Source organism: Lepidochelys olivacea (assembly GCF_965140295.1).
Source record: "Lepidochelys olivacea isolate rLepOli2 genome assembly, chromosome: 5".
NCBI lineage: Eukaryota > Metazoa > Chordata > Testudines > Cheloniidae > Lepidochelys > Lepidochelys olivacea.
In genome coordinates this window covers 96,055,194-96,082,938 of record NC_140415.1, presented here as the reverse complement: position 1 = coordinate 96,082,938, position 27,745 = coordinate 96,055,194, and the positions used below count along the sequence as shown (strand labels likewise).

The 27,745-nt window shown below is 40.1% G+C and overlaps 1 protein-coding gene across 1 annotated transcript in view; it reads left to right on the top strand.

The window, feature by feature from the left end:
• Positions 1-23,299, top strand: part of VPS13A (vacuolar protein sorting 13 homolog A) — a 262,402-nt gene extending 239,103 nt beyond the window's left edge. The window contains exons 69-72 of the mRNA XM_084628103.1: positions 13,310-13,395; positions 14,629-14,752; positions 16,406-16,480; positions 20,068-23,299. Of these exons, the coding sequence (XP_084484229.1) occupies positions 13,310-13,395; positions 14,629-14,752; positions 16,406-16,480; positions 20,068-20,118 (336 nt within the window). The 3' untranslated portion in view covers positions 20,119-23,299. The remainder of the gene's footprint in view (positions 1-13,309; positions 13,396-14,628; positions 14,753-16,405; positions 16,481-20,067) is intronic.
• The last annotated feature ends 4,446 nt before the right edge of the window (positions 23,300-27,745 follow it).

The following is a 27,745-nucleotide window of genomic DNA, read 5'->3' as shown; positions in this document are numbered from 1 at the left end:
TAACCTTGCTGGCTGGGTGAGCTGCTGAACCTTTGGGTCTGTCAGCACCACACCTTGATGTTTTCCTTCCTCAGTCCATGGAAGTGGGTCTGGGAAACTCCTTGATACTCTTGCATCCTGCGCCGCTGATGTTACTATGGCGACACTCGCCACCCTTCACTTCAACACTGTCAGCTACTTAGGTATTGCCGCTGACTTCAGGGTTGATGTTGCTCTTGGCACTGGGAACAACAGAGGCATATTCAATGCCAGAGGTACCATTTCAACCATCTGTGCCAGTCCGTGCCTCTTTCTGGGTGACGTGAGTCGGACCGATTACTCACACCCTCAAGACTGCCTCCACTTTTGTCCCTCGAAACCCAACACTCCTTGGTGTTGAGGTTGGGTTCTTCCTTCTCTCACTCTCCACCACCTGGTCCACATCGGGGGCAGTCCATGGTGAGCCAGGGGTACCAAGATTGTCGTTTGTCTGTGTTCTTTTCTAAGCTGCATTCACGTCTGGAGCAGCAGCGTCTCCATATATTAGATGTGAGAAGATGTCTAGCCTTCTGTCTGGACAGAACTAAACCATTTTGTGCTTCACCTCACCTATTGGTGTCATGTGGATTGTAACATCTTGTATCAATAGTGCATATGAAATAGCTTTGACTAAGCCTTCTTAGCAGGAGCGAACTCATTATGTGAGAGTGCAACTAAATCAATAGCATTCCTAGGTGACATCCCAATATTGGACATTCGCAGGGCTGCCCTGTAGTTGTCGATACATACAATTAGGAACTATTATGGCATCATCCAGAGCTGATGCAAACTTTTGGAGGGCAGTCCTGGAATCCCTGTTTAGATCGACTACAAGCCCCATCTTCTGTGAATACTTCTTGTGAGTCACCAAAGTGGAATACATGGCTGCATCTACTTGAAGAAGAAAAAAAAGAAACGGTTACTTACTGTATCTGTGCTTCTCCGAGATGTTATTCGGGCATATATTCCATGACCCATCCTCCACCCCCTTTGCATCGGAAAGGAACTGAGGACTGTCGAAACAACACTGCCTTATATAGCCAAAGGAGGGGCTATGAGCACAAGTCACCACCACCACCTCCTACAGGTACTGCAAGACAAAATTCACTGCCTCTGGTGCTCTGGGTGTTCACACACCTAAGTGAAATACAAATCTGCATCACATCTTAAAGAAGCACAGTTAAAGTAAGTAACCGTTTCTTCTAAACTGTGGTGGTTCTGGCTCATATGTTCATGGTATGGCCGCTTCTTGAATCCTGTATGCAGTTCTGGTTGCCTCGTCTCAAAAAATATATATTAGAATTGGAAAGATGCTGAGAGGAGCAACAATGATGAGTGGTATGGAACAGCTTCCATACAAGGGAGAGTCAAAAGCCTGGGACTTTTCAGTTTAGAAAAGAAATGAGTAAGGGGGATATGATAGAAGTCTATAAAATCATGAATGGTGTGCTGAAACTGAATAGGGAAGTCTTATTTGCCCCTTCACATACACAAAAACTTGGGGTCACCCGATGAAATTAATATGATTTTAAACAAAAAAAAAAAAAAAAAAGGAAGTACTTCTTCACACAATGCACAGTCTATCTGTGGAACTCATTGCCATGGGACATTGTGAAGACCAAAATATAACTGGGTTCAAAAAAATAATTAGAGAAGTTCATGGAGGATAGGTCCATCAATGGCTATTAGCTGAAATGGTCAGGGACACAACTCCATGTTCTGAGTGTCCCTAAACCTCTAACTGCCAGAAGCTGGGACTGGACAACAGGATGGATCACTCAATAATTGCTGTGCTCTGTTCATCTCCTGTGAAGCATCTGGCACCAGCCACTGTCAGAGACAGGATACTGGGCTAGATGGACCATTCGTCTTCCCAGTATAGCATTGTGTATGTTCTTCTTTACCACTAGTATTCCTGATGCAGTCAAAGTATTAGAGGTGTATAGTTAATGTGCATTTGAGACATAAATCCACTTGACATCTTGAAGCAAAGATTCTGAATTTGGATCTTAATCAGTATTAGCTGATCCTGAAAAGAATTCTGCTCAGTCTCCTATAGTTCTATTGGTTCTGCAGTACTAAGAGTAGTAAAAAGCAGAGTGTGTGTGTGTGTGTTTTATATGCAGTGTTGTTGTAGCCATGTTGGTTTTCTAGACCAACTTCTGTTGGTGAGAGAGACCAGCTTTTGAGCTACACAGAGCTGTTTCTCAGGTCATTTGTAACTCGAAAGCTTCTCTCTCTCACCAACAGAAGTTGGTCCAGTAAAAGATACTACCTTTCCTACCTTGTCTCTCTCTCTCTAAATACAAATATGGAGCCATTTTTATAATGTCACTTTTTCTGACCAAAATTGCACTTTTTAAAGCACTGGTTTTATCAAATCAGGAAAAAATGTATTTGAGTTTGGATGGTTCACCTGCTCCCACCACAAATAGCCTGTTTTGAGTAGGGTTGTAGACGGAAAAGTACTCCGTGCTGAGAGCAATTAACCGATTGACATAGCCTGACGCTACCAGAGGTACCATTTTTCTCCAAAGCCTCAGAAACAAACAGTATGAGAGATAATTAACAATATCAAATATAAATACAGTTATGCCCTGATCTCTATTCTTTATACACCCAAAAACTCTTACTGAAGTTAGCAGTTTTGTTTGCACAAATAAAGCAGGAACAGAAACATGCTGCTATTGTTATAATTTAGCTTGGAGTAGCAAATTCTATTCACCAATTTTTATTTGTTTTGTGTATTAAAGTTTTAGGAACACTTGTTGACCTTACAATATCATGCACAGTTCGTACACTTAAACTGATGCCATCAGGGATTTCTGATTGTGTTAAACAGGGTATCTATATTCTAGTTGTTCTAACAGCTTGATAGGAGTGTGGTGAAGGATTTGTACTTGGTACTATTAAGACTTATTTTAGACAGTTAAAGTTACCAGACTACATAAACATAGAATAGGCCTTGCTGTGCATTTAATTAACTTGTTTACTATATTGTAACTATTTACTATTACACAGCTTCTTTCATTCATCACTAAAATACTTTCACCTGTGGAATTCAGAGGCGGTCCTTTGTTGTTGTGGGGGTCTCCAGGACTAAGCGCTGCCTAGCCACCAGATTTTCTGTCTCCAGCTGCAGGACAAGTTGTCAGTTCAGTTTCTCATGAGCATTTTGTTTTATACGTTTAATTTTTTCATTAGTTTTCGTGCAATAACTTCATTTCAGCTTCTAGCTCCTCTCTCTCTTTTATGAGGTGAGGAATTAGGCCTCTGGTTTCTCTGGAATAGCACCTTTTGAATGAGCTCCTCTCTCCTTCATTGCGGCAGCAGAGAAGCCGTACAAGCATCAAGCGAACTCTGAGATGTTTAGGTGGCATTTTCAGAATGCTTAGAGGGCAAGCTATGACCTGCTGCCAGAAACCACCTACCCTGGCTCTGCCAGGATATGGGCTTGAGGAGGAGAGCTGCTGCTGTCCTGCTGCCACAAGCTGCTAACCCTCGCTCTGTCAGGTCCTTGGGTTTTGAGTGGGAGAAGTGTGTAGGTCCTTGACCGCGGCCTGAAGCCATGACTCGACCATGGGAGGCTCAACAAAGAGCATGAAGATTTCCACAGAGAGAAGAACCCCTGAACAAACAATGAGGGTAAGTCTTGTAAATTCCAAAGACTTCAGGTCCCAAAAAAGCAGAAGCAAGTGTCTCCTTCGTAAACTACCAATATGTATTGTTAATGAGTAAACCATGTAAAAATTGTGGTTTAAAGCCTTTCTCCTTTGCCTTCTAACCCTCAGGGTGGGAGGGAATCTTTCACAGTGCCTCTCTGTCAAGTTCACTGCCCCTTTCCCACCCTGCAGTATGTGTGGGCAGAGAAGCATGTTTCTCCTGTGAAGCCCTGCTTCAGGTTGCAGCCTAATGGGACTTGTGCCTGTCTGGCTTTCAGCCCACAGATCCTCACTCTGCCAGGGAAAGGTGCTTAGTCTAATGAGTGGGAAGGGGTCTCTCTCTCCACCCTTACCACTTTCCATTGGCTAGCTTACGTTAAACATCACAAGCATTCCACACACTGATTAGAAGGGAGGCGCATGAGTATTTCATGTTCTTGACAGCTGCACTATAATGGGAATACAGGGAGGCTAGTGAGAAATGCCTTTCCGTGTTCAAAATGACCCCTGCTTTACTCAGTAAAGCTCTGAGTGATACTAAGTCAGTCTGAAAGTGGAGCTCGCCAGCCTGGGAGAGCAGGCAGGCATCCTTTCAGGTGCTTGGGGAGGTGTAGCAGGCTTTTCCCAAAATCAGGATATCTGTACCAGTTGATGGGTTCCCACACCAGGATATATAGCATGCTACTTCTCCCCATACACAGCCAGGGGAAGTACCACAAACACACCATCAAAAAAAAAAAAAGTTAAACATAAAGGAATTTCATAAGTTCTGTGAACCTGAGGTTGTTGCAGCAGGATTCCCACCAGCGGAAGACACAGTTCCATTCTGAAGGTGTGACTTTCTTCCAAAAGACCCCATGGAGAACAAGAGTGAAGACATACTGCACAGCAATTTTAATACCTCAGCTGTAACCATTCAGACAAAGATTTGGAATGACGGGCTTTTGATTCTATTCTGGTCAAATCACTTGATGTGACCTGTCACAAGAGCAATGGTTCCTAATTCAGTAGCTATAAAGAAATCATGTTAGCAATAGGGTCATCCTAAACAGATATCTTGGGCATGCAAATTAACAGATGAGGAACTGTTCAGGGAAACAGAAAAATCAGTGGAGTAACTGAATTAGCAGAGAGGTCTCTACCCTCACTATCAAAGCCAGCATAGTCAACACCAAGACTATTCAAGAAGGGACTGTTCCCCATTCAGAGTTAAAATTCTGGAGAAGAAGCTCCCAAGAAAATCTATATATATATATATATTTTTTTTTTTCTTCCCAAGCTAACTAAATTCTCACCATGACAAAGACAAAAGGAGCATTTGTGTATGAGAGCTCATAATTCTTGTACAAAACTCTTACTTTTGATCTACCCTCTGCACCCAGAGTCATAAGAAATGACTGTTAATCACAGCAAGACTCATATCGCAAGTTATGAATTTATATCTGTTCATGGACAATATGCCAATCAGTACCCTGTCCAAAGATACAGACCCTCTCATAACTTGCCAACTGCAATAGAATATCTGGAAGATGTGTTTCTAAAATCTCTGAGTATACATCCTTTTAGTTCACTTCAAGAGCCCTGTCAGTGGCACATCTGAACAAACACACACAAACTTGGCCACACAGATTTAGACCCAGTGGTCCATCAAGTCCAGTATCCTGTCTGATAGTTGCCAGAACCAGTTACTTCAGAAGAAGGCTCAAGAAACTATGTAGTGGGTAGATACATGGTGATCACGGGAGAATTTGCCTCCTGCTTCCCACTGGGGGTTTATGATTGAAACATGACTTTACTTCCTGGTTTTGGAAGGTCTATACCCAGAGGTCAAACTTCTTTTTGAAAATGGAAATCGATCCCTGGGCTCAGAAGAATCTGCTGATTCTAAGAGAGTTCACACAAAGGACATGGAAAAGAGGGAAAAGAGAGAGCCAACGTCATCCTCCTAGTCCCCTGTTGGCCCAGGATGCGCTTCAGACTTGACAGACAGCCATAGAACCTCCACTCCACCTGAAGAAAGCACCAGACTTCTTGAAGCAGGGTAGTCTTCTTCATCCAGACCTGGATAACCTACAGTTAACAGTCTGGGCATCAGAAGAGAGGTGCGTAGTTCAGCAGGGTTTCTCTTTTAGCCTCATCGATCAGTACTTTTTAATAGTCAAACAGAACTGAATCAGGAAATTCCATTCATTGGTATGGTCAAAATGATTTCTGGTGTAAGGGGAGAATAGAAACTCTCTGGGACACAAACTGTCTCTTTATTTGTATAGTATCCTGCACAGTAGGGCCTTGACCTCTAGATGCTATCCAATACAAATAGTAATAATAACTAGTGATCTGTGCTACACTAGAATTTTTACAGAATGGTTGCTTGGAGTCCTACAATCAAGCACCTTACAAGAGGTGGTAACAGCCCTAGCACCATACTGTAGGCTGGCACATCAGACTTCCCATCTGAGTATCATCAAGTTTCAGGATTATTCAGAATGACAGATTAAACAAATCTGTTGCAGGCCTTTCTAGTTGGTATTCCCTCTGAAAGATAGGGTATAGAATTGGTTTCTGTATCCATACAAGAACCAAATTACTATTGTTATGTATAAAATGTTCTTACAGCCCCGGAAACCTTTCTGTTCGATGTAAATTCTTTTCACAATTCCTGGGAAATGGTTCTCCCATTATTTTGTTCCAATCACTAGCACCCCCTTTGGAATGTTGTGGTATAAATTGGCATTCCTAGCACTGTCAAAATATATCTCAAGCATATTGAGTACACACATCAACTGTACTCAGTTCATCTCATTCCATCCAAAATGCCAGGGCATTTAGGGTCTCAACATTGCTGCAAGTAATATGTTAAAATCCTGCACCACTTAGCATGCTGCATATCTCGGAAGCTATTCACAAAGGAAGAATCAAGTCTCCCTCTACAAGATCCTTGGTGGTATTATCTGGAAAAAGTTTGAGCCTCAAGGGAGATTTGCAAAGTAGGTAAGAAGGTATTATTGGATGAGGTCCCAAGTAACGTTAAATTACAAAGCTCTTGCTTTGTTGGGTGAACTTCTCTTTGCCTGTTGTTCTACTATAATAATAATAATAATAAAGACTCTGTTCATCCTCTCTCCTATTTCTGTGATTCATTGCTTGCTATTTCCCATTCCTGATGTATGAGGAGGGAAAGCTGTGCAGCAGAATGATAAATTTCTTACCTAGTAATTTTCTTTCTGTTAACAACTTCTCTCCTCATTCAGTCCACCCTAGTAGTTGGTAAATGACCAGAATTCAATTTTTTACAATTGAATTTTTTCTCTAAAGGGAGACTCGGACATATATATATAAATAACCTTAAGATAATTAGGATACCAAGTTATCTTAATGCTAATAATCTGTTGGTGGGGTATTTCTGCAGCTTTGGAAGAACTCTTCTGGTGGTCTGAGCTGAAGACTGGGCTTAGTTCTGGAGTTTCCAGCAACAACACTGGACCACTTCCAAATTCTGCAAGTGGAAGGCATTACCCATTAGTGATGAATGCGACGAGAAACTGAGAAGATTGTCAGGTAGTATATTTTTCAGTATGTTCAGATCGCATGGCTGGTTAGCTGAGTGCAAAGAAGTGTGGCCTAACAGATTCACAATTGCTATTTAATCTCTAGCAGTTTTCTGGTTCTTGCATCCTCCCCCGCCCCCATTTTGCCTCACCTAATTAAGATGGCCCTTAAATCGTTCAAATGTATGTGGGCCAGTTCTGAGTGGGCATCACCCATACTGTTGGCAATTGCCAGATGCCAATCCCTACATTGTGGAGAGATGGTAAAGTGCAGTTCTGCTGCCTCTGTTCTTACTCCATCTCCTACTTTCAGAACTATGAGAAGCTCCACGCTCTCCAAAAGAGTGTCTGTGTGTATATCTCCCCCATTACCCATCAAGGGTACCATATATGCCAGGAACTTCGTATGCATGGGTAATCTGTACTGCTAGTAAGAATAAGCTGCACAGAGTGGGAAGTAGACCTGTGCTTCAATTTTTACAGATACTTGTTTTGGGGGTCCAGTTTCACAGATAATTTTTGTCCTCTTTTTACATCTAATCAGTGAAACATTTGCTCAAATCGGCTGGTTCTTCGAGTACTAGTCTGTGTGTATTCCACTGTGTACTCCATGTGCCTGAGAAGAGAGAATTCTAGCAAGTAATGTCCATTGGTCCGCTCCTGCACAGTTTGTTTCCTTGTCCTCTATACCTAAAGTATAAGAGGCAGTGCAGACCAACGCCTCTCCCATTCCTTCTTGCTACGCATTACCTGAGTTGAACTCCTCTGGTGTCCAAAACTGATTCTCTTCAGTGTTCTTTCCTGTAAATATTTAAGTTACTGTTAGTAGTTTTTGTAGTTAGATAAGTAGTTAGAATCTTCGCCCCAGGGGATCCCCCAGACTCTCAGAGCAGGGCTTAAATTATGCCCAGGCTCCTGGGTTTTAAGAATTAAATCTCTTGCCCCCACTATTTTTCAGTCAGCAACAACCACCAGTGCTGCCTGTACTGCCTCGGAGAAGCTCATATCTCATAGAATCATAGGACTGGAAGGGACCTGAGAAGGTCATCTAGTCCAGTCCCCTGCACTCCAGTGATGGAAATTCCACAACCTCCCTTGAAAGCCTATTGCAGAACTTAACTACACTTTACAGTTAGAAAAAAAAATGTCCTGACATCTAAACTAAATTTCCCATGCTGCAGATTAAGCCTACCTTCAGTGGAGATGGAGAACAATTGATCACATCCTCTTTATAGTAGCTCTTCACATCTTTGAAGACTGATATCAGGTCCCTCCTCAGTCTTCTTGTCTCAAAACTAAACGTGCCAAGTACATTTTAACCTTTCCTCATAGTACTGTAAACATTTTATCATTTTTGTTGCTCTCCTCTGGACTCTCTCTAGTCTATCCACAATTTTCCTAAAATGTGTTCCCCCCAAAATTGGACACAGTACTCCAGCTGAGACTTCACCAGTGCCAAGTAGAGTGGGATAATTGTGTCTTACATCTGACACTTCTGTAATGAGCCCCAGAATATTAGCTTTTTTTTTGCGCAACTGTATCACATTGGTGACTCTCATTTAATTTGTGATGTGTAACCCTCAGATCCTTTTCAGCAGTACAACCACCTTGCCCTTTATTCCACATTTTGTAGCTGTTCATTTGATTTTTCCTTCCCAACTATAGTTCTTTATACTTGTCTTTATTGAATTTCATCTTGTTGATTTCTGACCAATTTTCCAATGTGTCAGGGTTGGTTTGAATTCTAATTCTGTCCTCCAAAGTGCCTGCAACCGCTCCCAGCCTGCTGTAATCTGCAAATTTTATAAGCATACTCTCCACTTCATTCTTCATGTCATTAATGAAAATATTGAATAGTATCAGACTCGGAGCTACAGAAAGTTTCTTTCACATTAGCAAATGTTTCTTCAGTGTTTGTTTCACAGCTTTAAAGAAACAATCATTGAGAGTTCTTATCCTTCCACCACTAAGAGTTTTACTTTATCATGGTGTTCTGGGATACAATCGTCCTCCAAACTATTTATAGCTGAATAATGCAGAACACACCTTTAAATAAATATTTGTTACATCACTCAATAGGTACAGTTCAATTTATTTCAGGAGCCTTCCTCTGTTAATACTTTAACATGCACCCATAGAATCTCTCATATGTAGTTTGAATCAAAATGGTAAATTAGGATTTTTTTTAAATGTTGTAATGTCCCTTTGTTGTTCTTAATACATATATGCATGTAGGTATTGGAAGTTAAACCTTCCCACATATTTAAATATGGCATTCTCACCAGTAAATTGTTAATCACAGCAGTTTTGTAAAAGTAAGTGAAATTATAAGATACTAGGCATAAAGATAGAAATGGAAAAGACCAATAGCTGTTATCTCATCTATCCTCTTCAAGTATAGATTGTTTCCTACATATTTTCTGTTCCTTCACCAAAAATAGGTTTCAATGTAAAGTGATGTTGCTTTTGATGTATCTGTGTCAGTACTCTTTTAAAAAAACAAAAACAAAAAAAACCCCTACCAACTGGAAGAGGAAGACTGATAATGAAGCGTTTGAGGCAATGGTTTAATTTTAAGTGGGGTCAGTGGAGATAAGTTGACATCTTCTGATGGCTTTTTGATCTACTCTTGAAACAAATTGGTTGCCTCAGTTCAGTTTCCAGTGGATAGACATCCATGTCACACAAATCATCACCTTAGTAGGTACTGATTATGACAAAACTGTCCAATTATGACAGTCTTATGCCTTGTCTACACTACAGTTTTGTTTTGTTGACAAAACTCAGCTGATGTAACTCCCCTGCTATGCTCACATAAAACGAGAGGCATAGGGCTTATGTCAGTGTAGTTAGGGTGACAGTGTCTCTGTAGACACTGCATTCCTTACATCAGCTATTGGCTGTCATAATTCTCAGTTTCACAGCTCTGCTGCTGCCCCCGTCTCTGCTCCAAGCTTGGCTGCCTCCCAGGCTCCTGACTTGGGCTGCCTCCCGGGCTCCCTGCTGGGAGACCTGCTGTCCCCTGGGGTCCTGGCTCCGTGCTGGACTCCTAGTCCAGATCTCCCCACCGGATGCAAGAAGCCTGGGCTTTTCCCCCACTCGCAGCTAGGAGCATGGAAGTGAGAAGCCCCCAAGGGGGCAGCTGGGCTTCTGGTGGGGAACAGCATGGAGCTCAGAGCTCTGGCTGTCAGTCCCCCACATTGCCCTTCTTCAGTAGGTGGAAGCACTCCTGGTGAGGACGTGCACCACCGACAGAAGGAGGATAATTACTGTGGTGGCTGTAAGTCAACCTAACATAAGTTAACTTATCTTTGTAGTGTAGACATAACCTTAGTGGAAAGACCAGCAACTACGTCCACATTAGATAAAAAGATGTACATTTAACATGTTAGCTGGTTGAGGTAAACCTTACAGTCCCCCATAGAGTTTACCTCAGCAAACTAATGTGTTAACGCTGTAACTGCTTTGTTTACATAGGGATTTTAATATGTCAGTAAACGCGTGTTTGAAAAATACTCATTTTTTCCTAAAAGAAGTCAAATGCCCAAATGCACATGAAAAATCCTCTGCCCTCTTACTTCAGTAATTCACCCACATTAGGATATAGGCTAAGCTCACTCAGAAATGTGTTTAAAGTCTCTTGTTTCTAACAAGTTTATAGAACGGTTTCTTTGACCAACATGGCCAAGGCTTTTTTTTTTTAGAAATGTATAATGAAACTGTACTGTAGATAACTAAGGTATGTAAGATTCAAATCTTTATGAAGGAATAATTTAGTTTATTTAGAAAAACAATAAGGATGAAATCCTGTCTCTATTAAAATCAGTGTGAGTTTTGCCATTGACTTCAGTGAGCCCGGATTTCACCACAGGATTTGAAGAGTTGTTGACTGAGTGTGCTCAATTTTCAATTCTTTAATTTAAATTATATTTTAAATGTTTCCTTTGTCCAGTCCTTAGGTGTAGCTATGGAAGATTGTTGAATAAAATAATACCTGGTATAAACTTAAGACCTTGACAAGGATAAGCAAATGTTAATGAAGGCATTTTTTTTTATTTTGGAGATCATCTTTTCATTTTTCTGGTGTGATTTTTGTAACAAATGTATTAGTCACTAAAATTCTAAACCAGTGTAATAACTGATAAGTTAATGGAAACTTCTAAATGTTTCTTGTGCATAGAATTGTATATTGTCCATATGTATTTTTCTCCTTGTCATTGCATTGCATGAATTTTGTCTGTAAACCAAAAACATTTTATATTGGGTAATATCCCAGTTGTTAAATTACTGTATACAAAGGAAAACATAATTTTTAAAAACTGTTAGGTCAAGTGGTTTTCGCAGCAGTTTGCTTATAATAGAAATCTCCAGTTTCACTGTAGGACTTCCTAATTTGTTTTTATTATATTAACAGTGGTTTCAAGTGGTGATCAATAGTCGCCACATGGCTCTATTCTTTTAACTTGAGAGAGGACTTGACCTCTGAATCTTAGAAATGATTTTGGAAACTTTTAGGTCTACAGTATTTCAAGGACTATTTTTTGGTTATCTGTTCTATTTTCCATTTTAAAAAACCCAGTAATACAAAGGGGATGTTTGTGTGCGCTCTAATGGAAAAAAGAGAAAGTAAACAGCTCTTGTCCTTATTTCCCAGCAACACAGGATCCAAATTAGAACAAATTTCTTAGGCTAAGCAGAATACTTTTGGAACATCGTCACTGCAAGCAAAGGAGCTGTGCCAGAGTTGAAGCTGAAGGAGAAACCTGCTTTACATTTTTATATAGTTCATTCCTCTGAAATCCAGGCTTCCAGAAGCTGCCAAGTTGTACTAAGTTTACAGAGCCTTAGCATTTAAAACTGTAGAGTCTGATATCATGGATTCGCCATTTTAAATACAATTCCCTCATGAACAGTGAGAAGATTCAGCTACTTTATTCACAAACTACTGTACATGATTAAACTCGATAAGTTCATGGTATGATGGGATAACATGGTTTTGGTAATTAAATATTATTGGTAAATGGGCCCAATGGCCTGTGATGGGATATTAGATGGGGTGGGATCTGAGTTACCCAGGAAAGAATTTTCTGTAGTATCTGGCTGATAAATGTTGCCCATATGCTCAGGGTTTAGCTGATGGCCATATTTGGGGTCGGGAAGGAATTTTCCTCCAGGGCAGATTGGAAGAGGCCCTGGAGGTTTTTCACCTTCCTCTGTAGCATGGGGCACGGGTCACTTGCTGGAGGATTCTCTGTTCCTTGAAGTCTTTAAACTACGATTTGAGGACTTCAATAGCACAGATAGAGGTGTGAGGTTTTTTGCAGGAGTGGTGGGTGAAATTCTGTGGCCTGTGTTGTGCAGGAGGTCAGACTAGATGATTATAGTGGTCCCTTCTGACCTAAATATCTATGAATCTATGAAATGAGTATGTATGTGTGTTATGGAAAATGCACAGAGAATGCAGAAGCATGCTGCCCATCATGTGATTTCCAGTACCAAAGAAGTGTCCTGTAGTTAATCTGATCCTATGTCTGGAATTCTTGTATGGAGTTGAATTCAGTTCTGTTAGCAGTGATAGTGATTCTAATGTGTTCATGGTAGTCAGGTTGATTCTAATTTAAAGAGTCCAAGAGTCATACCATAGTTATGTTGGGAATCCATTTATTTTTTCATATACATTTTAATTATATTGCAGTGCACTGTAAGTATGGGAAAATTTGAGTTCAAAATCCTTCTGTGTAGCTGTTTTGGAATCAAGACCTTGATGATGCAGCCAGCTTTGGACAGGGCTGATCCCAATGGATCATTTATTTGCCCATCTGTATTAACAGAAATCAATTTCACATACAGTTGTCTAAAGATTATATCTTCATGGCAAATGCAAAATGTCACAAAAATTTTGGTTGTGTTCTGATTTTTTTTTGAGTAGGTAGCTCTTTATTGGATAGAAGGTACAATGTTGTGTTCAGTTATAGTAAGTTGCTTTTATTCAGATTAGAAATTGAGATATAAGCAAGAAATAAATAAATGAATTAATGTATTTTATGGGATGCTATAACACTTTTTCTCTTTTTCTTCTAGAAAATTGAAAATGGAAGATTTGCACAACTCAAATATGTTACACATGCCATGGTCAATAATACAGATTTGTTAATGATAACAAAAAGGTAGAGGCTTTTCTCTTTGAATAGTAAATAATTTAAAATGTACCACCAAAGTGTTGGAGTGATAATTATTTTAGATAAACAACTATTTTTTATCGTTTTGTTAAGTAGGTGTTTACACATGTGGATATATGGAGATATACATTATACATATATGTTCACACGTGTGGCTATATGGAGATTGTGTCTTTTTATATATATATATATATATATATATATAAAATACACACAAAATCTCCATATAGCCACACGTGTGAACATATATGTATAGAAAATGTATATATGTATGTACATATATGTGTGTATATATATATAAAATGGAGGAAAAAGTGCATCTGGCATCCTGTTATCTATGACTCTTTCGTTGCCAGTTTGGCAAAGAATATATTATCCTATGTCTCACGTGTGTAGCTTCTATAATCCAAGGATGACTAACTTGCTTTCATGTTTTCTCTAACTGAGACAGATAAACTGAATATTTAGTCAGGATGAAGTCAGTGGGATTCTATATGGACTCAGGGATCCACCTGTGTAAAGCACATTGCAAGACTGGAATCTAAGTAAAGATACTCAGTAATAAAGGAATGGAATTTCCTCTAAGACTCAAACATATTTAATAGTGGAACATAAATCAATTTTTCTGTCTGGGGACTATTTTTCCTCTGAGAATATCAGGTTAGAAATAGAGTAGCTGCTTAGCTTAAAAGAAAGATGCTGATAGATGCTATTGTAAATAAGCACAGGAACCTGCAGAATCTAGGCGTTGTCTACACTGGGATATCCAGGAAAATTAATCCGAATTAACTAAAGGTCTGAATTTGCAGTGCATTAGTTAAACCACATTAAACCCCTATGTGGATGCTATTGGTCAGAATTAAAGTAGCCTTAATGTGTTTTACCTTAATTTACCTCCAAAGTAAATTATGCTAAACCGAATTAAGACCATTTTAATTTTGAATAACAGTATCCAGAAAGGGGTTTAATGTAATTTAACTAATGCACTTTAAAAGTTAATTTGGATTAACTTTCCTGAGTGTCCGTATGTGTCTTTTCAAAAGTTGTGCTATGTGGTTGTTGCATGTAGCTTGTGGGAAACTATCTGAAATAATAAGACAACTTCACTGTACCTAACATTTAGTTCCTAATTTCTTTGGTGCGGGGAGGGGAAGTATTTCATACCCTGTTTTATTTTCTGCTTTCATTTTTGAACTGTTTATTATATTTTACTCTTTCTAGTGGTATTTTGTTTGTGACAAAAGGAACATTTGGACAGCTGACATGTGAGTGGCAGTACACTTATGATGAGTTTACCAAAGAGCCATTCATTGTTGATGGAAGAAGATTACGCATTGAAGCCAAGGTAGGGTAGATGCCTGGCTAGTAGTAGAATTAAATGTGAAAGTACCACTTAATTTTTTTTCTTTTGACACATTTACAGGAGGCAGCTCAGACTTGTCTGTGAGGGCTTAATCATATCCCAAACTAACTTTCCTCTAGCAAGTGGATCAGAATGGCAACTCAACTTTCCCAATTTAATTTTTCAGTTCCTGGCTTTTAAAGTCAATTTTGGGTGATAACAAGGGGAGTTTCCTTCTCCCCATTCACCTTTTTTTTTCCACCTTCCACCCAGACACTTTTCTCCTCTGGGGAAAATATTTATTAAAATAAATAAATAAATAAACATACATTTTCCCAGGTACGATTGTACCCTAAACAGATCACCTGCAGATCTCTTTTTCTGTATTTGCTGCCCTAGCTCTCAGTGCAGTAGAACCAGCCATATCTGTCAAGATATCCTCTCAAGAATTACAGATCCACAGTTAGCCAGAGGAAAGAGGCTTAGGATATGTCTACATTCCAATATGAGCTCAGGGTTACAGAGACTCAAGGCAGCTGACCACATCTGTTTTCCTGGAGTTGATTGAAGATTCTTGGGTTAGAGAGGACAAAGAAAGATTATGGCAGTATAGGATACTTTTGGTGGACTCCCAGGGCCGGAGTCAGAGGTGGGTGGGAGGCTGTATCTACACTGTAAAGCAATAGGTCCTGGCTTGACTCTGGCTCAAACCCTCCACCACTGCAGGGTTCTAGAACCCGAGGTCTGAGTCCGAGTCTCAGAGATTTGTTTGTAGACGGAAGGAGGTTTTGGGCTCAAGCCTGAATCTAAGCTTCATCTTATATTGCAGTGTAGACATACTTGTAGAGTCTTGAGAGCTTCTTGCAGGTCCTACATCCCCCTTCTATACACGCTAACACTCCTTTGGAGACAGTAGTAAGAGAGCGTCACTACTCTTCAACTCCTGGGACACAACAGGAAGGGCTGTCTTCCCAGATCAGGGTTTTATCTGGGTAAGTCCAAATACCCTCCCTAAAGCCCCTGGCACAAGAGTTACTTGGCAAAGGGTCTGGTATCCTCTTTCTTAGAAGAGTGGAATTTGGGAGAAGATTTGGACTCAGGAAAACCTTTTCTATTCAGCTGAGTGTCTGACGATAAGGATAATGTAATGTCCTCTCCATGGACTATGCTCCTAAAGGGAGTGTAATGTCCTCTCCATGGACTATGCTCCTAAAGGGAGCAGCAGCCAGGAAGAGGGATTGATCCTAAAATGGAATTCACTAACGAAGTGATTCTGTACATGAAAAATTGTGTACATACATGAGAGAACTGTCAAGAAACAGTTAAATTTAGCCACAGTACACATAGGTTCTCACATAGTTTACTTCAGACCATTATTACACAGAAAATTTAGCACATCACATTTTGCTTTTATTAACCTGCTTTTCCCAGGTAGACTAGATTATTTTATAGATATAAATGTTTAAAGTGATCTACAGTGTATTAAACAGAGTGATATGTTGTAAAGTAAGATTTTTGATTAAAAATCAGTTTATTATGTAGACTGCACTTTGAAGGTCGCTTTTGTAGAGCAAATCAGAGTATAAAAGCATTATACATTCATTAACTTTAGAAAAATTGAGGTCATAACTTAACTTAAAATTGCTTGCTTTGTAGGAACGAGTTAAGTCCGTATTTCATGCCAAAGAGTTTGGAAAAATAATTAATTTTAGGACTCCAGAAGACGCCAAGGTAAATACCAGCCACTGCTATTTAAATTATAGTAATACAGTACTATACTTTTGTTAAAAAGCCTGACTTCATTGGAGCATTGACATGGTAAGGAAGAAATGTTCCATACTTAGTGTTTATTGGGGGGAACTACCCTGAGGACTGCAGGTTCAGCTTCTATGTTTTCTCAGGGCAGATGATTAAATAAGTGCTGTTACTCATTTTGGAGAGTAAACTTATTTTGTGAAAAGTAAGTTGGTTTTCCACTTATAAATACATTCTATAAATAATATTTAGCATTTGTATAACATATCAAAGTCTTTTGCAAAAAATATTAACTTATCAATCGTGACAACATTCCTCCAGTTATAATTAATATTCTGAAATGTGAAATTTTCTTAAATAGTTGAAGTCTTAGTGGGCAGGGGTAGAAAATTTGTAGGGTTGTTTTTTTTAATTGTTTTTTTAAAATGTATTGTGCAATGAATTACAGTATTTCAGCACACAAAATAAAAAGCTCCTCTACAGATCGTTACACACGATTACTTATAGTAGTTTTTACAGTAAACTTCTTTGGGGATCACATTTGCAATGAAACTCCTTTATTTGGGCACAATTCAATAATTCTACATGGCCACTAAACAAACAGAAACCAACAATAAACTAGTGAGTATTTAGTTTTCAAAAATGCACAGATCTAATGCAAAATATCTCCTTGCTTAGGCCCATGTAAGACTTTATTTTATGTAAGACTATTGATTTGACTGTGTGAGTGGTAAGCAACGAGTAATATAGCAGAGCCAGTTAAAATACTGGGTTTCAGTGTATTAGTCTTTCAATGATAGAAATCAAAATGCAGTGTAGCTTTGGTGAAAAGTGAAAATTAGACTGGAGGATTCATCCCAGTTCCTAGAGGGCATTTATTTGCATCACAGAACCATTCTCCTAGTTTGGTTTAAATAGCACTATTTGTTCAAGACACACGTGGAAGAGAAGGTTTGCAGGTCAGATTTGAAATACTGGTAAGATTAATCTTTTAGTGCTTCTGTGTATTCACACTTGTGAGATAGGGTCCTTCTAGTGTCGAGCTGTAAAAAAAAGCCATGTTCATTGAGTGCATGAGTGATCTCACATAAGCTTTTTGTCGTCACTATGTGTGCGTGCCTTAATTCTTCGCTCCCACCACAGACAGTGAACAGAACTCACTTTCATATCCCTAGGCTAGGTCTTCTCTGTTTAGCTTATTATTTTTCTTGTGGTTAGTTTGTGTGGAGTAGTATAGAGTGTTTCTCAAATGCATCCACCAGGGACTTTTCTTGTGGCCACAGCCTCCTGGGAGGTGATTGCGGGGGGGGTAAAGCAGCGGCCTCTCCCCCAAGGCCACCAGCAGGGGTCACGCCTTGCCCCTCTGCAGGGACACAGATGCTGGAGTTGAAGCTCCAGGTGCGGGGCTTAGGTCTCCATCTCTGCCCCGGAGTCCACCCCGAAGTGCTCCGCTCCCCATACTAGAAGGGAGAGATGCTTGGGGCTCTAGGCTCAGTTGACTTCTCAATTCCTGCAGCCTCCAAGGTGCTAGGGACTGACCCTCTGTGCTGAGGTGCTCTTACACAGGGCTCAAGATACATTGTGCTGCTCCAGCCTCAGCTTCACCATCTGTCTTAGGCCCAAGACCAGATCTTAGGTCTTGTATTGGGAATAATCCCTTATTTGGCACCACCAAAACTGGCTAAATCAAAAGCAACACCACAGACGGAACAGGCACTGCTAAGAAAGTCCTCAGTGGCCTTCACAAAACATAGAAAGCGGCCATTTCTGTGTGTACTCCTCATTTGGCACCAATGCCCTCAGAACCAACTTCAGAACTATCCTCTGGTGCCAATGCCTCTGCCTTGGCATCACAAGTCAATGCAGATATCTGTTAGGGTAAAACAAAGGAGAAGAGGAAACATCTCCTCACAAGAGAGGTAAAAACAACAGAAAAAGGAAATGCCAGCCCTCTTCTTCCTTGTACCCTCCAACCCAGGAGGGCCTCTGAGACACAGAAATGGCACCATGGTCACTTTTTCTCCCCACTCCTCCAGAGCCACACATCGTGGCAACAACCAGTTTGGACTTCTCACCAGTTCAGATCCTGATAACACCTTTGAAGTCTCCATACCTGCCTGGGATCCACCACTGAAGCTACTCACTATCCCACCTCATGCATTTCTGCTGCTTGGCTCTGTGCCTGCACCAACTTCTCCAAATTTCACCTGAAACCGCTTCAGGGTATCTTTGACCCCATTAAAAGATGAGTCTATAGGGTTTCTGACTCTGCCTTGAGACCCTGGTCATCTTCTCATCTCAGATCCAGACATCATGGAAAGGGAAGGGCCCTCTTTAGCTCCTCATGTTACCCTAAATATAGAACTCCATGAAAGCCCTCTGGAGACTACAAGGCCAGCTCCAGCTTTCAGACTGGAAAAAAGATGTAAATTTGTAACAGTGAGAGTAGTTAACCTTTGGAACCAGTTACCCAGGGTCATGGTGGATTCTCCGTCAGTGATCATTTTTAAATCAAGACTGGATGTTTTTCTAAAATGTAGGCTCTAGGAATTATTTTGGGGAAGGTCTTTGGTCTATGTCATGTGGAAAGTCAGACTAGATTATCACAATGATGCCTTATGGCCTCTGAATTTGATTGTCTGCAATTTACAGATGGGGAAACTGAGGCACAGAGCAGCACATAACTCCAGTCATATTTATTTATCAAACCTGGCCTCTTATCAGCCTTGATACACTGTTTGTTTCTTTCTTCCAGGAGACTTCATCTCCTTTTTTTCATACTCATCATGATACAGGGAATGCCTTTCCCACTCCGATCTGCCATGCCAATATCCTCTTATTTAAATCCCTTCTGAAAACTAATTTCTCTGTACTGTGTTCATTGACTTACTAGTATATTTATTTTTCTAATTTTAAATACATAGTTAAGAAAAACCTTAACAGAACCAACAACATGTTTGAGCCTAAACTGACTTACCATATGATCATATTGCAGCAAGATTCAGTTTTGCTGGTTCCACCCTCTGCCAACTCTTTGTCATCCTCATTCTTTTTGTCACCTCTAAAATTTAATTATAATTGTTTGGTGGCAGGAACCATGTCATTCTCTGTTCTGTGACTTGCCTAGAATGCTTGGATAATATAAATGAATAATAATGTCTTTCCAGTATATGTGCAACACACTGATGATTATTACTTTTCTAAAATATTATTGTTAATATATGGCACCTGGACACAGAAGCCAAAAACTGGACTGTCCAGGTAAAAACCAGACAGGTGGCAACCCTAACTGCAGATTAAGAAATTGGAATCTTGGCCTAGCCAGATGTCTTAGCAGTAGTCCCATATGTTCTCATGTGGGAGATTGAAATTTGAACTTCAAAAGACAGGATTAAGACAGGAAAGACAGAGAAATACTATTGTAGATTTTGAACTTTGCATAATGTTAAGATTTGATTAGGACCAGGTATTAAGTGGTGACATGTCTGGCCATCCCAGCCAAATTTTCTACTGCACGGCATAGTTTTTACTAAGGGAACTTTTTTTTTCCTTAACTCCCACAGTGGATCCTTTCTAAACTGGACGAAGTGAGAGAAAGTCATCCAATGTTGTAATCACTGGAGAAGCTCCAAGACACAGAGAACATGGAATGCACAGTTCTGGCTATTGCATTTTAATTGCTGTTTAACATGTGAAACTGCTTGATTATCAGCCCCCCTTCCCCCCCCCCCCAAAAAAAGAGGAGAGTTTGTAATAGCTTTGTTCTGCCTGTATGATATATAATCATAGTCAAATTTTAATTGAGTAATCAGTCAGTCAGGTAAAATAATCTGGTGATTAAAAAAAAAAATTCTACCAATTTTTGGCTTGCTGGGTTTTTTACTTATGAAATTACAGAGACCTAAATCTAGATACCTGATTCCTTACAAATACAGTATAAAGATGAAGTTGTCTTATGTCTGATTCTTTCACGTCTGCTACAGAAACTAAGCTTGAGAATAATCTGTGTGATTTTAGATGGAGCACATCTTGAGGTGGTGATCAAATACTCAAACTCTAAGTTCTCCCATCAGTTTTTACATAGATGTCAGTCACTATGTTATATTGAAATTCAAATGAACTTAGAACTTCTCCTGCAGCTTGAAGAAAATTCAGAATGACTGCTGACCAGAAATGTCTAACTTAGATATTTAATTTTAGAAGGGCTTTTTATTGATAAATATCATGGAATTGTTTCCTTTATTTTTTATATAAATGAACAGTTCATGATAAATTTAAAATATAGTAATATCACTTTTAGTGTAAACTCTTTTATATGCCACTCAGATTTAGCAAAAGCTTCATGACACATGTACTGGTATTCATAAAAAAAGAACAGGTCAGTTTATCAGAGGAAGTGATAATCTGGGGAGAGGAGAAACAGATAAATCTTTGGAATAATGCTGTGAGTAGTCAGACCTTATTTTAACTATGTGAGTGGAGTTGGAAAACTTGCATAATGAAGCATATCCTGAGGTTTTAAGAGTACTGCTTTATACAGTAGTATTCCTAGGGTTACATAGTATTGCATGCAAAGCAAACTAATAAATTCTAGAAGACTGCTGAACTAATCAAATTTTATATAAAAATCATGTTCATATTAAAGTAATTTAACAAAAGTAATATTGGCTTCATTCACATTTGCCTTTACTCACCTAATGAAACGATTTTAAAAAAAAGTTTAATATCCAGTTGGAATAAATGTAAGTGGCAGCTGGACTTCAGTAAAGAAACGCCTGCTGTGATGTCATATTGGGTTTTTTTTTTTCAATTTGCTGTTATGATGTGTGGATAGTAATATATGAGGATGTCTTGAAAAATAAAATCTATAGATTAGTGGACATAAAAGGTGAAGGGGAACTGCACAGTGGTATATGAACATATTGTCTACTCCAGATTTTGAAGACTATGGAAGGTCTGATGCATGTAGTATCTGCTGCCAAGATGTTATTTCCAAACCACTGTTTGGAATGTGCATAGTTAGGGAATTTAATCCTCCTGAAATTGCTGGTGCTGTTTGAGCTATCCAAAATGTTGCTTTGTTGTAAAAGCTAAAGTAAATGGCTTGCCAAACTACAATTCATTTCATTTATACCAAGTCTTTCCTGCTGTGTTGTTTAACCTTTCAGCCGGTTACAAAATATATTGTAATATTATTGTAATTTCCCCCAGAACATTTTATTCTTTGCTATATTGAATGTAAATTGAATCAAAAGAATATAAACAAGTTCCAAACTATGACAATGATTGTTTGTTACTCCTCTCATGTGTACCCTTCATAGTAGAGAAAACATGAAACATGCACCAAGAGTATTTATTCAAGTTACATTCACACCAAAATAATAGTGAATATATTGTCTTGTTTGATTGTTGGTAATGTCTTAGGTGAATACCAGATAATACAAACTTTCTCAATCCCTGCTTTTTACCACTACTACTTCTAAACTTATACAATACAACTGGATCAAGAGCCTTATCGTGATCCTCTCTTGAATACCATCTTACTCTTTCTTCCTATATTTGCTACAAATCCGCTCCTCGAATTTCTGCTTTTGGCCTCTCTCACAACTCATGGCTTCTTTGTACATACTCATTTGTATATAGCCTTTTTGTTCTCTTATTTTGAAATCATTCCTCTCTGTTTGAAGCTTTCTTTTGTTTGATGGGTTTGATTATCACCAACTTTTATTTTCCTGATGTACTCTGCCAATAAAATAATTTTGTGCAAATCCTGTCTTCATCCTGATCACCTAATAAGTTCCTAGAGTACTTCAAAATTTTCTCTATTTCCGGTGCCCAATTCTTAAACTAGATCTTCAAAGACTATGTATAGCTGTGCTCAAGCTCCTGTTTAAATAGATTGTAGTTTTTTCTATTCTTTATGCCAGCGGTGGCCAACCTGTGGCTCTTCAGAAGTTAATATGCGGCTCCTTGTATAGGCACCGACTACAGGTGCCAACTTTCCAATGTGCAGGGCGGTGCTCACTGCTCAACCCCTGGCTCTGCCACAGGCCCTGCCCCCGCTGCACCCCTTCCTGCCCCCACTGCCCCCCAGAGCCTCCTGTACGCCACAAAACACCTGATTGGGAGGTGCGGGGAGGGAGGGGGAGGCACTGATCATCAGGGCTGCTGGTGAGCGGGAGGCGCTGGGAGCTGCAGGGGAACTGATGGGGGGCTGCTGACGTATTACTGTGGCTCTTCGGCAATGTACATTGGTAAATTCTGGCTCCTGCTCAGGTTGGCCACACCTATTTTATGCTATATTTCTCTAAATTATCAACTATTTTAATATTATAAACCATCAAAGATCCTTACTCAGAGAGCTTAAAAGAACCTGGAAAGAGTCTCAATTCCATAATATTCCAGAACTTTTGAAAAAGACACTTGTAGACTTCCTCCTGCTTTCCCAGTTTCCAGGATCCTACCTTGCCCTGATTTTCTCAGGCTCCTCTCTTGACCAACAGGCTGCATATTCCCCCATATCATCTTTCTTCTGGACTCCTATTACTACACCTTGCTACCAGTCTTGACTGCATTGCTACACTTCAGCCATTCTGTATTCAGTGGAAAAGAATATATTAATTTTATTAACAAATTATATTAAATTTAAGACATATTTTAATGTCTGCCTTTTGATTTTGTCTACTGTAGTGTTAAAATAGTAGTTAAGTATACTATAAACATTTATTGAAGCACATTATCTTCCCTGTATGAACATAAAGTTTCTTCTTTTGAGAAAATAGCGAGTTTGATGTCTCAGAAAAACCGTTTTATGTTTTTTAACTTGATTAAAAATAGTAGTATTAGTAATAATCATTGACAAACCAAAACGTGGAATTAAGAGCAGCAAATTTGATAGGTTTTTTTTAAAAATAGTAATATTGTGTCCAAATAACTAAGCTCTATAAAAAGTGGGGTACTGTAGTCATAAAATATGCAAGAGACATTATTGAAATATATTCATAAGTCAAAAGATCTAACATCCGTTCTACACAACTATGGTATTGCATACAATTAAGGGCTCTATAAAGTCTTTTCCAGGCCTTAAGGTTAAAAAATATATATATAAATGTTAATATAGCTCAGAATGTTTTCCTCATAAGTTATATAGTTTAACTATTTCCATTTTCACTAGTCTTGTGGATTTTGTTACCATGATTGAGGAGAATAGGACCACTTTGTAAGTGTTATTACCCAGAACCTTTAGGCTATATGCAACTAAAGCCAAATTATCTGTCTGGATATACAAGCACCACTCCAGTTATCTTCAAAGAGAGTTGTTTGCACCTGAGAGTGGCATGCAGCCCTGAGTTTTAAGTTTTCCTTGATAAAAAGTTGAGATTTGTAACTGGATTTTTTATTAAAACTGCAGAGTGTATACAATATGCATGCATGATACATAGTCTCTCTCCCTCTAAATGAATCAGGAATCAGATGTAAGATTTAAAAGTTGCCATAAGTCCTGGAAAAAGAATTTTTTAAAATTCCTTCCCTTGTTTTCTAATATTTTTATAAAAATAACAGTAGTAGTTTATGCTTCTTTGTAACCTTTCATAAAAAACATACGTATATTAGTTTGTGCTGGTTAGCAGTTCAAAAAATTCTATTTCTACATCTGAGCAGTACTTTGCAGTTCTATCTGGTCTTTGTTTCTCTTACATGGACTCTCTTAGCCCATGTGTCTATGAAAATAGTAAATTAAGTGTTACACTCTGGTCCATCCAAGTTCTTGAGCTTGAACTGTAAACATGCAGTTTTCATAAGAAATTAGTCTGCTAATGTTAAATGATGATTTTTATAAATACAGTGTTCACATATTTTTATATGATTGCTAAATCTTGTATAATTTGCAATCTGACAATATAATCACACAATGGAAATATTTATGCCTGCTATAGATAAATACATTTATTAAAAATTTTAACTTTAAAACCTGTATGTTTGTTTCTTTGTATGGTGTTAGTTTAGAGGAAACAGTAGTATATTCCTTTTAAACAGCATGGAATGTTTCTCCTCTTTCTTGTTGCTTTGCATTTGAGCTCCAGAAAATGATGATTATTTTTTCATTAATTATTGATTTATATTTAATTATACCACCATCGCACAAAGGGCGAAAGTGAGTCTGCTGTATTGTATTTTCAGCAAGCAACCAGTAAGTCCATAATTAAACATATTTTCCAGTGATAAATTACATTTTTCTAATTTCTCAATCTGTATTGGTTAATTCTTACTAAAGATTTGACTTTTCCTATTATCCAGGACAGTTCAGTTCTATAAGAAGATATCCCAGATGTCTCACCCATCTAGCAAACCACTGAAAAATCTGTCTCCGGGGGATAAACAGAATGCAGCGATTCACCATTTTCATTTTTAAACATCTGTGATGCTTTTTGGGAAATAGGGAGACCTTCTTTTTACTTTACCTCATGTGTTCTCAGCATTCATCTTTGAAGCTATTTTTTTGAAGAAAATACAGGGACCATTCTTTAAAATGCTGCTTTCAGGCTTCTTTCTCTTCTCCTCAGTGCTGGGTTTTCTTCTTTGAGTAGATGTAGCTGCGCATTCCACTTACGTGTCTGCGCACCCAGGGCACCGGAGCTGGAGAAATTTGCCTATCCATACCCATAAAGGAGCGGTGCCCATGCCTCATGGCTGTAGCCCCTCTTCTGGCTATTTGAGGCGGCACCACCCCAACCCTCCCACAGTTCCTTCTTACCCCTCCCCTGTGTCTGGAGTTGGGGCTCTGTGTGGTCTTAACCTAACAACTTCTCTAGTGTAATTTTGTGTTGTTGTATATAGTTAGTAGTACCTTTAGTTAGATTAGTGTTAGTTTAGTTTTCCTTGGTGATGCCCTCATGGTTTAAACATTATCCTTCATGTTGGGGAGTGATCTTCAACAGTGGTTCCCATGGACAGTGCGTGCTCTGTCTCAGCCAGGCCCACGTGAAAGACTGTTGTGCAATCTGCAGATTGTTCACAAAACAGACCCAAGTGGCTCCAGACCGTCACTGAAGCAGCGCCTGCTTTGGTACCAGGGCTCTCGTCAGGTCGAAGATTGCCTTTGGCTTCCAAAAGTGCTGCCGCTTCGCATTCCAGAGCTGGCGCCTCTCCAAAGAAATGGAGGAGCCATTCTCTGGCAACTGCGCCAAGGAAAAGCACAGGGACTGTGGTCAGAGCTGGAGGCCTCGCTCCATATCAATGCGCAGGAGCTTTGGGCCATTTAGAACGTCTGTCGCACATTTTGTGACTGTATCAGAGACTCAGTGGCTCACATACTTACCAACAATACCACCACGGTGTACTACGTGACCAAACAAGGGGGAGCAGACACCAGATTCCTCTGTCTAAAGGAGATCAGCCTGTGGCAGTTCTGCATCAAGGAGAACATTACTCTGATAGCCAATCACTTGCCCAGAGTTTGGAATCATCTCGTGGACCATTTCAGCAGATATTTTTTCCTGAATCACAAGTGGTCCCTGAAGGCAAATGTCCTCCAGGTCATCTTCACAACTTTGAGCATCCTGACAATTGACCTGTTTGCTACAAGGGACAACAGGAAATGTCTGTTCTGCCCTCAAAGGCTTAGTTCAGGCTCCCTGTCATGCTTTTCACCTCAGCTGCAAGTCGTCTCCACTGTACGCCTTTCCCCTGATGCCAGTCATCCCTCAGGTCATCCTCAAGCTCAAGGCAGATTGGGCCAAGCTCATTCTCATTTTCCCAGTGTGGCCAAAACAGTGCTGGTTCTCCGACCTTCTTATGCTGTCAATTCAGCCTCCCATCCCAACTTACTCATTCAGAACCAAGGCCACACCTTGAATCCTGCGCTCAGCTCCCTGCATCTTATGGTGTGGCTACTGCATGGTTGAACAAGGAGGGAAGAGTAGTGTTTGGTGGCTATCCCATGAGTCTTCCTTAACAGTGGGGGGAACCCGCTCAGGCTGGCCTATTGAGTGAATTGGAAACTATTTTCAGTGTGGTTATTAGTCCACTGAATCCAACCACCGCTGGCCTCTATCCAGGACATTTTAGAGTACTTGCTGCACCTTCAGTTGTTAGGGCTTGCATTTAGTTCATTTAAAGTGTATCTGGCAGAAATATCTGCATTTAATCCCCCCATTCTGGGGGATCTGTCTTCTCTAATGCCATGGGAGCAAGATTCTTAACAGGACTCCTTCATCTATATCCTCCGCTCTGAGAGCCAGTTCCTCTGTCAGGCCTTAATGGGACATCTGTTCGAGCCACTGACCTCTTGTCCCTTTCCACTTTTGTGTCAGAAAACTGCATTTCTGGTAGTGATAACATCCTCAAGGAGAGTGTGATAGTTGCACACTCTGATGGCAGAGCCTCCTTATATGCAATTCTCTAAAGAAAAAGTGACTAGACAAAAAAAAATGGATGTGGTCATAGAGTGGTTTCTCAGTTTCATTTAAACCAGGTGTTATGTTTTACCTTTGTTCTTTCCTAAGCCTCATTCATCTCCTGAGGAGCAGCATCTCCACATGTTAGATGTCAGGCAATGTCTGACCTTTTATCTGGACAGGACTGAACCTTTTCATGTTTTGCCTCATTCACTTGTTATATGCAGATCATATAAAGCAGGGGTTGGCAAACTTTTTGGCCTGAGGGCCACATCTGGGTATGGAAATTGTATGGCAGGCCATGAATGCTCATGAAATTGGGGGCTGGGGTGGGGTGAGGGCTCTAGCTCAGGGTGCAGGCTCTGGGGTGGGGCTGGGGATGAGGGGTTGGGGGTGCAGGAGGGTGCTCTGGACTGGGACCAAAGGGTTTGAGGGTGGGAGGGGGATCAGGGCTGGGGCAGGTGGTTGGGATGCATGTGGGGGTCAAGGGTGCAGGCTCCGGGCAGCGCTTACCTCAAGCAGCTCCCAGAAGCAGCAGCCTGTCCTCCTTCCGGCTCCTATGCAGAAGCGTGGCCAGGCAGCTCTGCACGCTGCCCCATCTGTAGGCACTGCCCCTGCAGCTCCCATTGGTCAGGGATCCCTGCCAATGGGAGCTGCAGGGGTGGCGCTTGGGGTGGGTGCAGCTTGCAAAGCCCCTTGGCTGTCCTTACGCATAAGAGCCAGAGGGGGGACATGCCACTGCTTCCAGGAGCCGTGCGGCGTGGGGCAAGCCACTGACCCCGCTCCTCGGCTGGAGTGTCAGAGCAGGAAAAGCCCTGCACCCCGCTCCCCAGCAGGAGCTCAA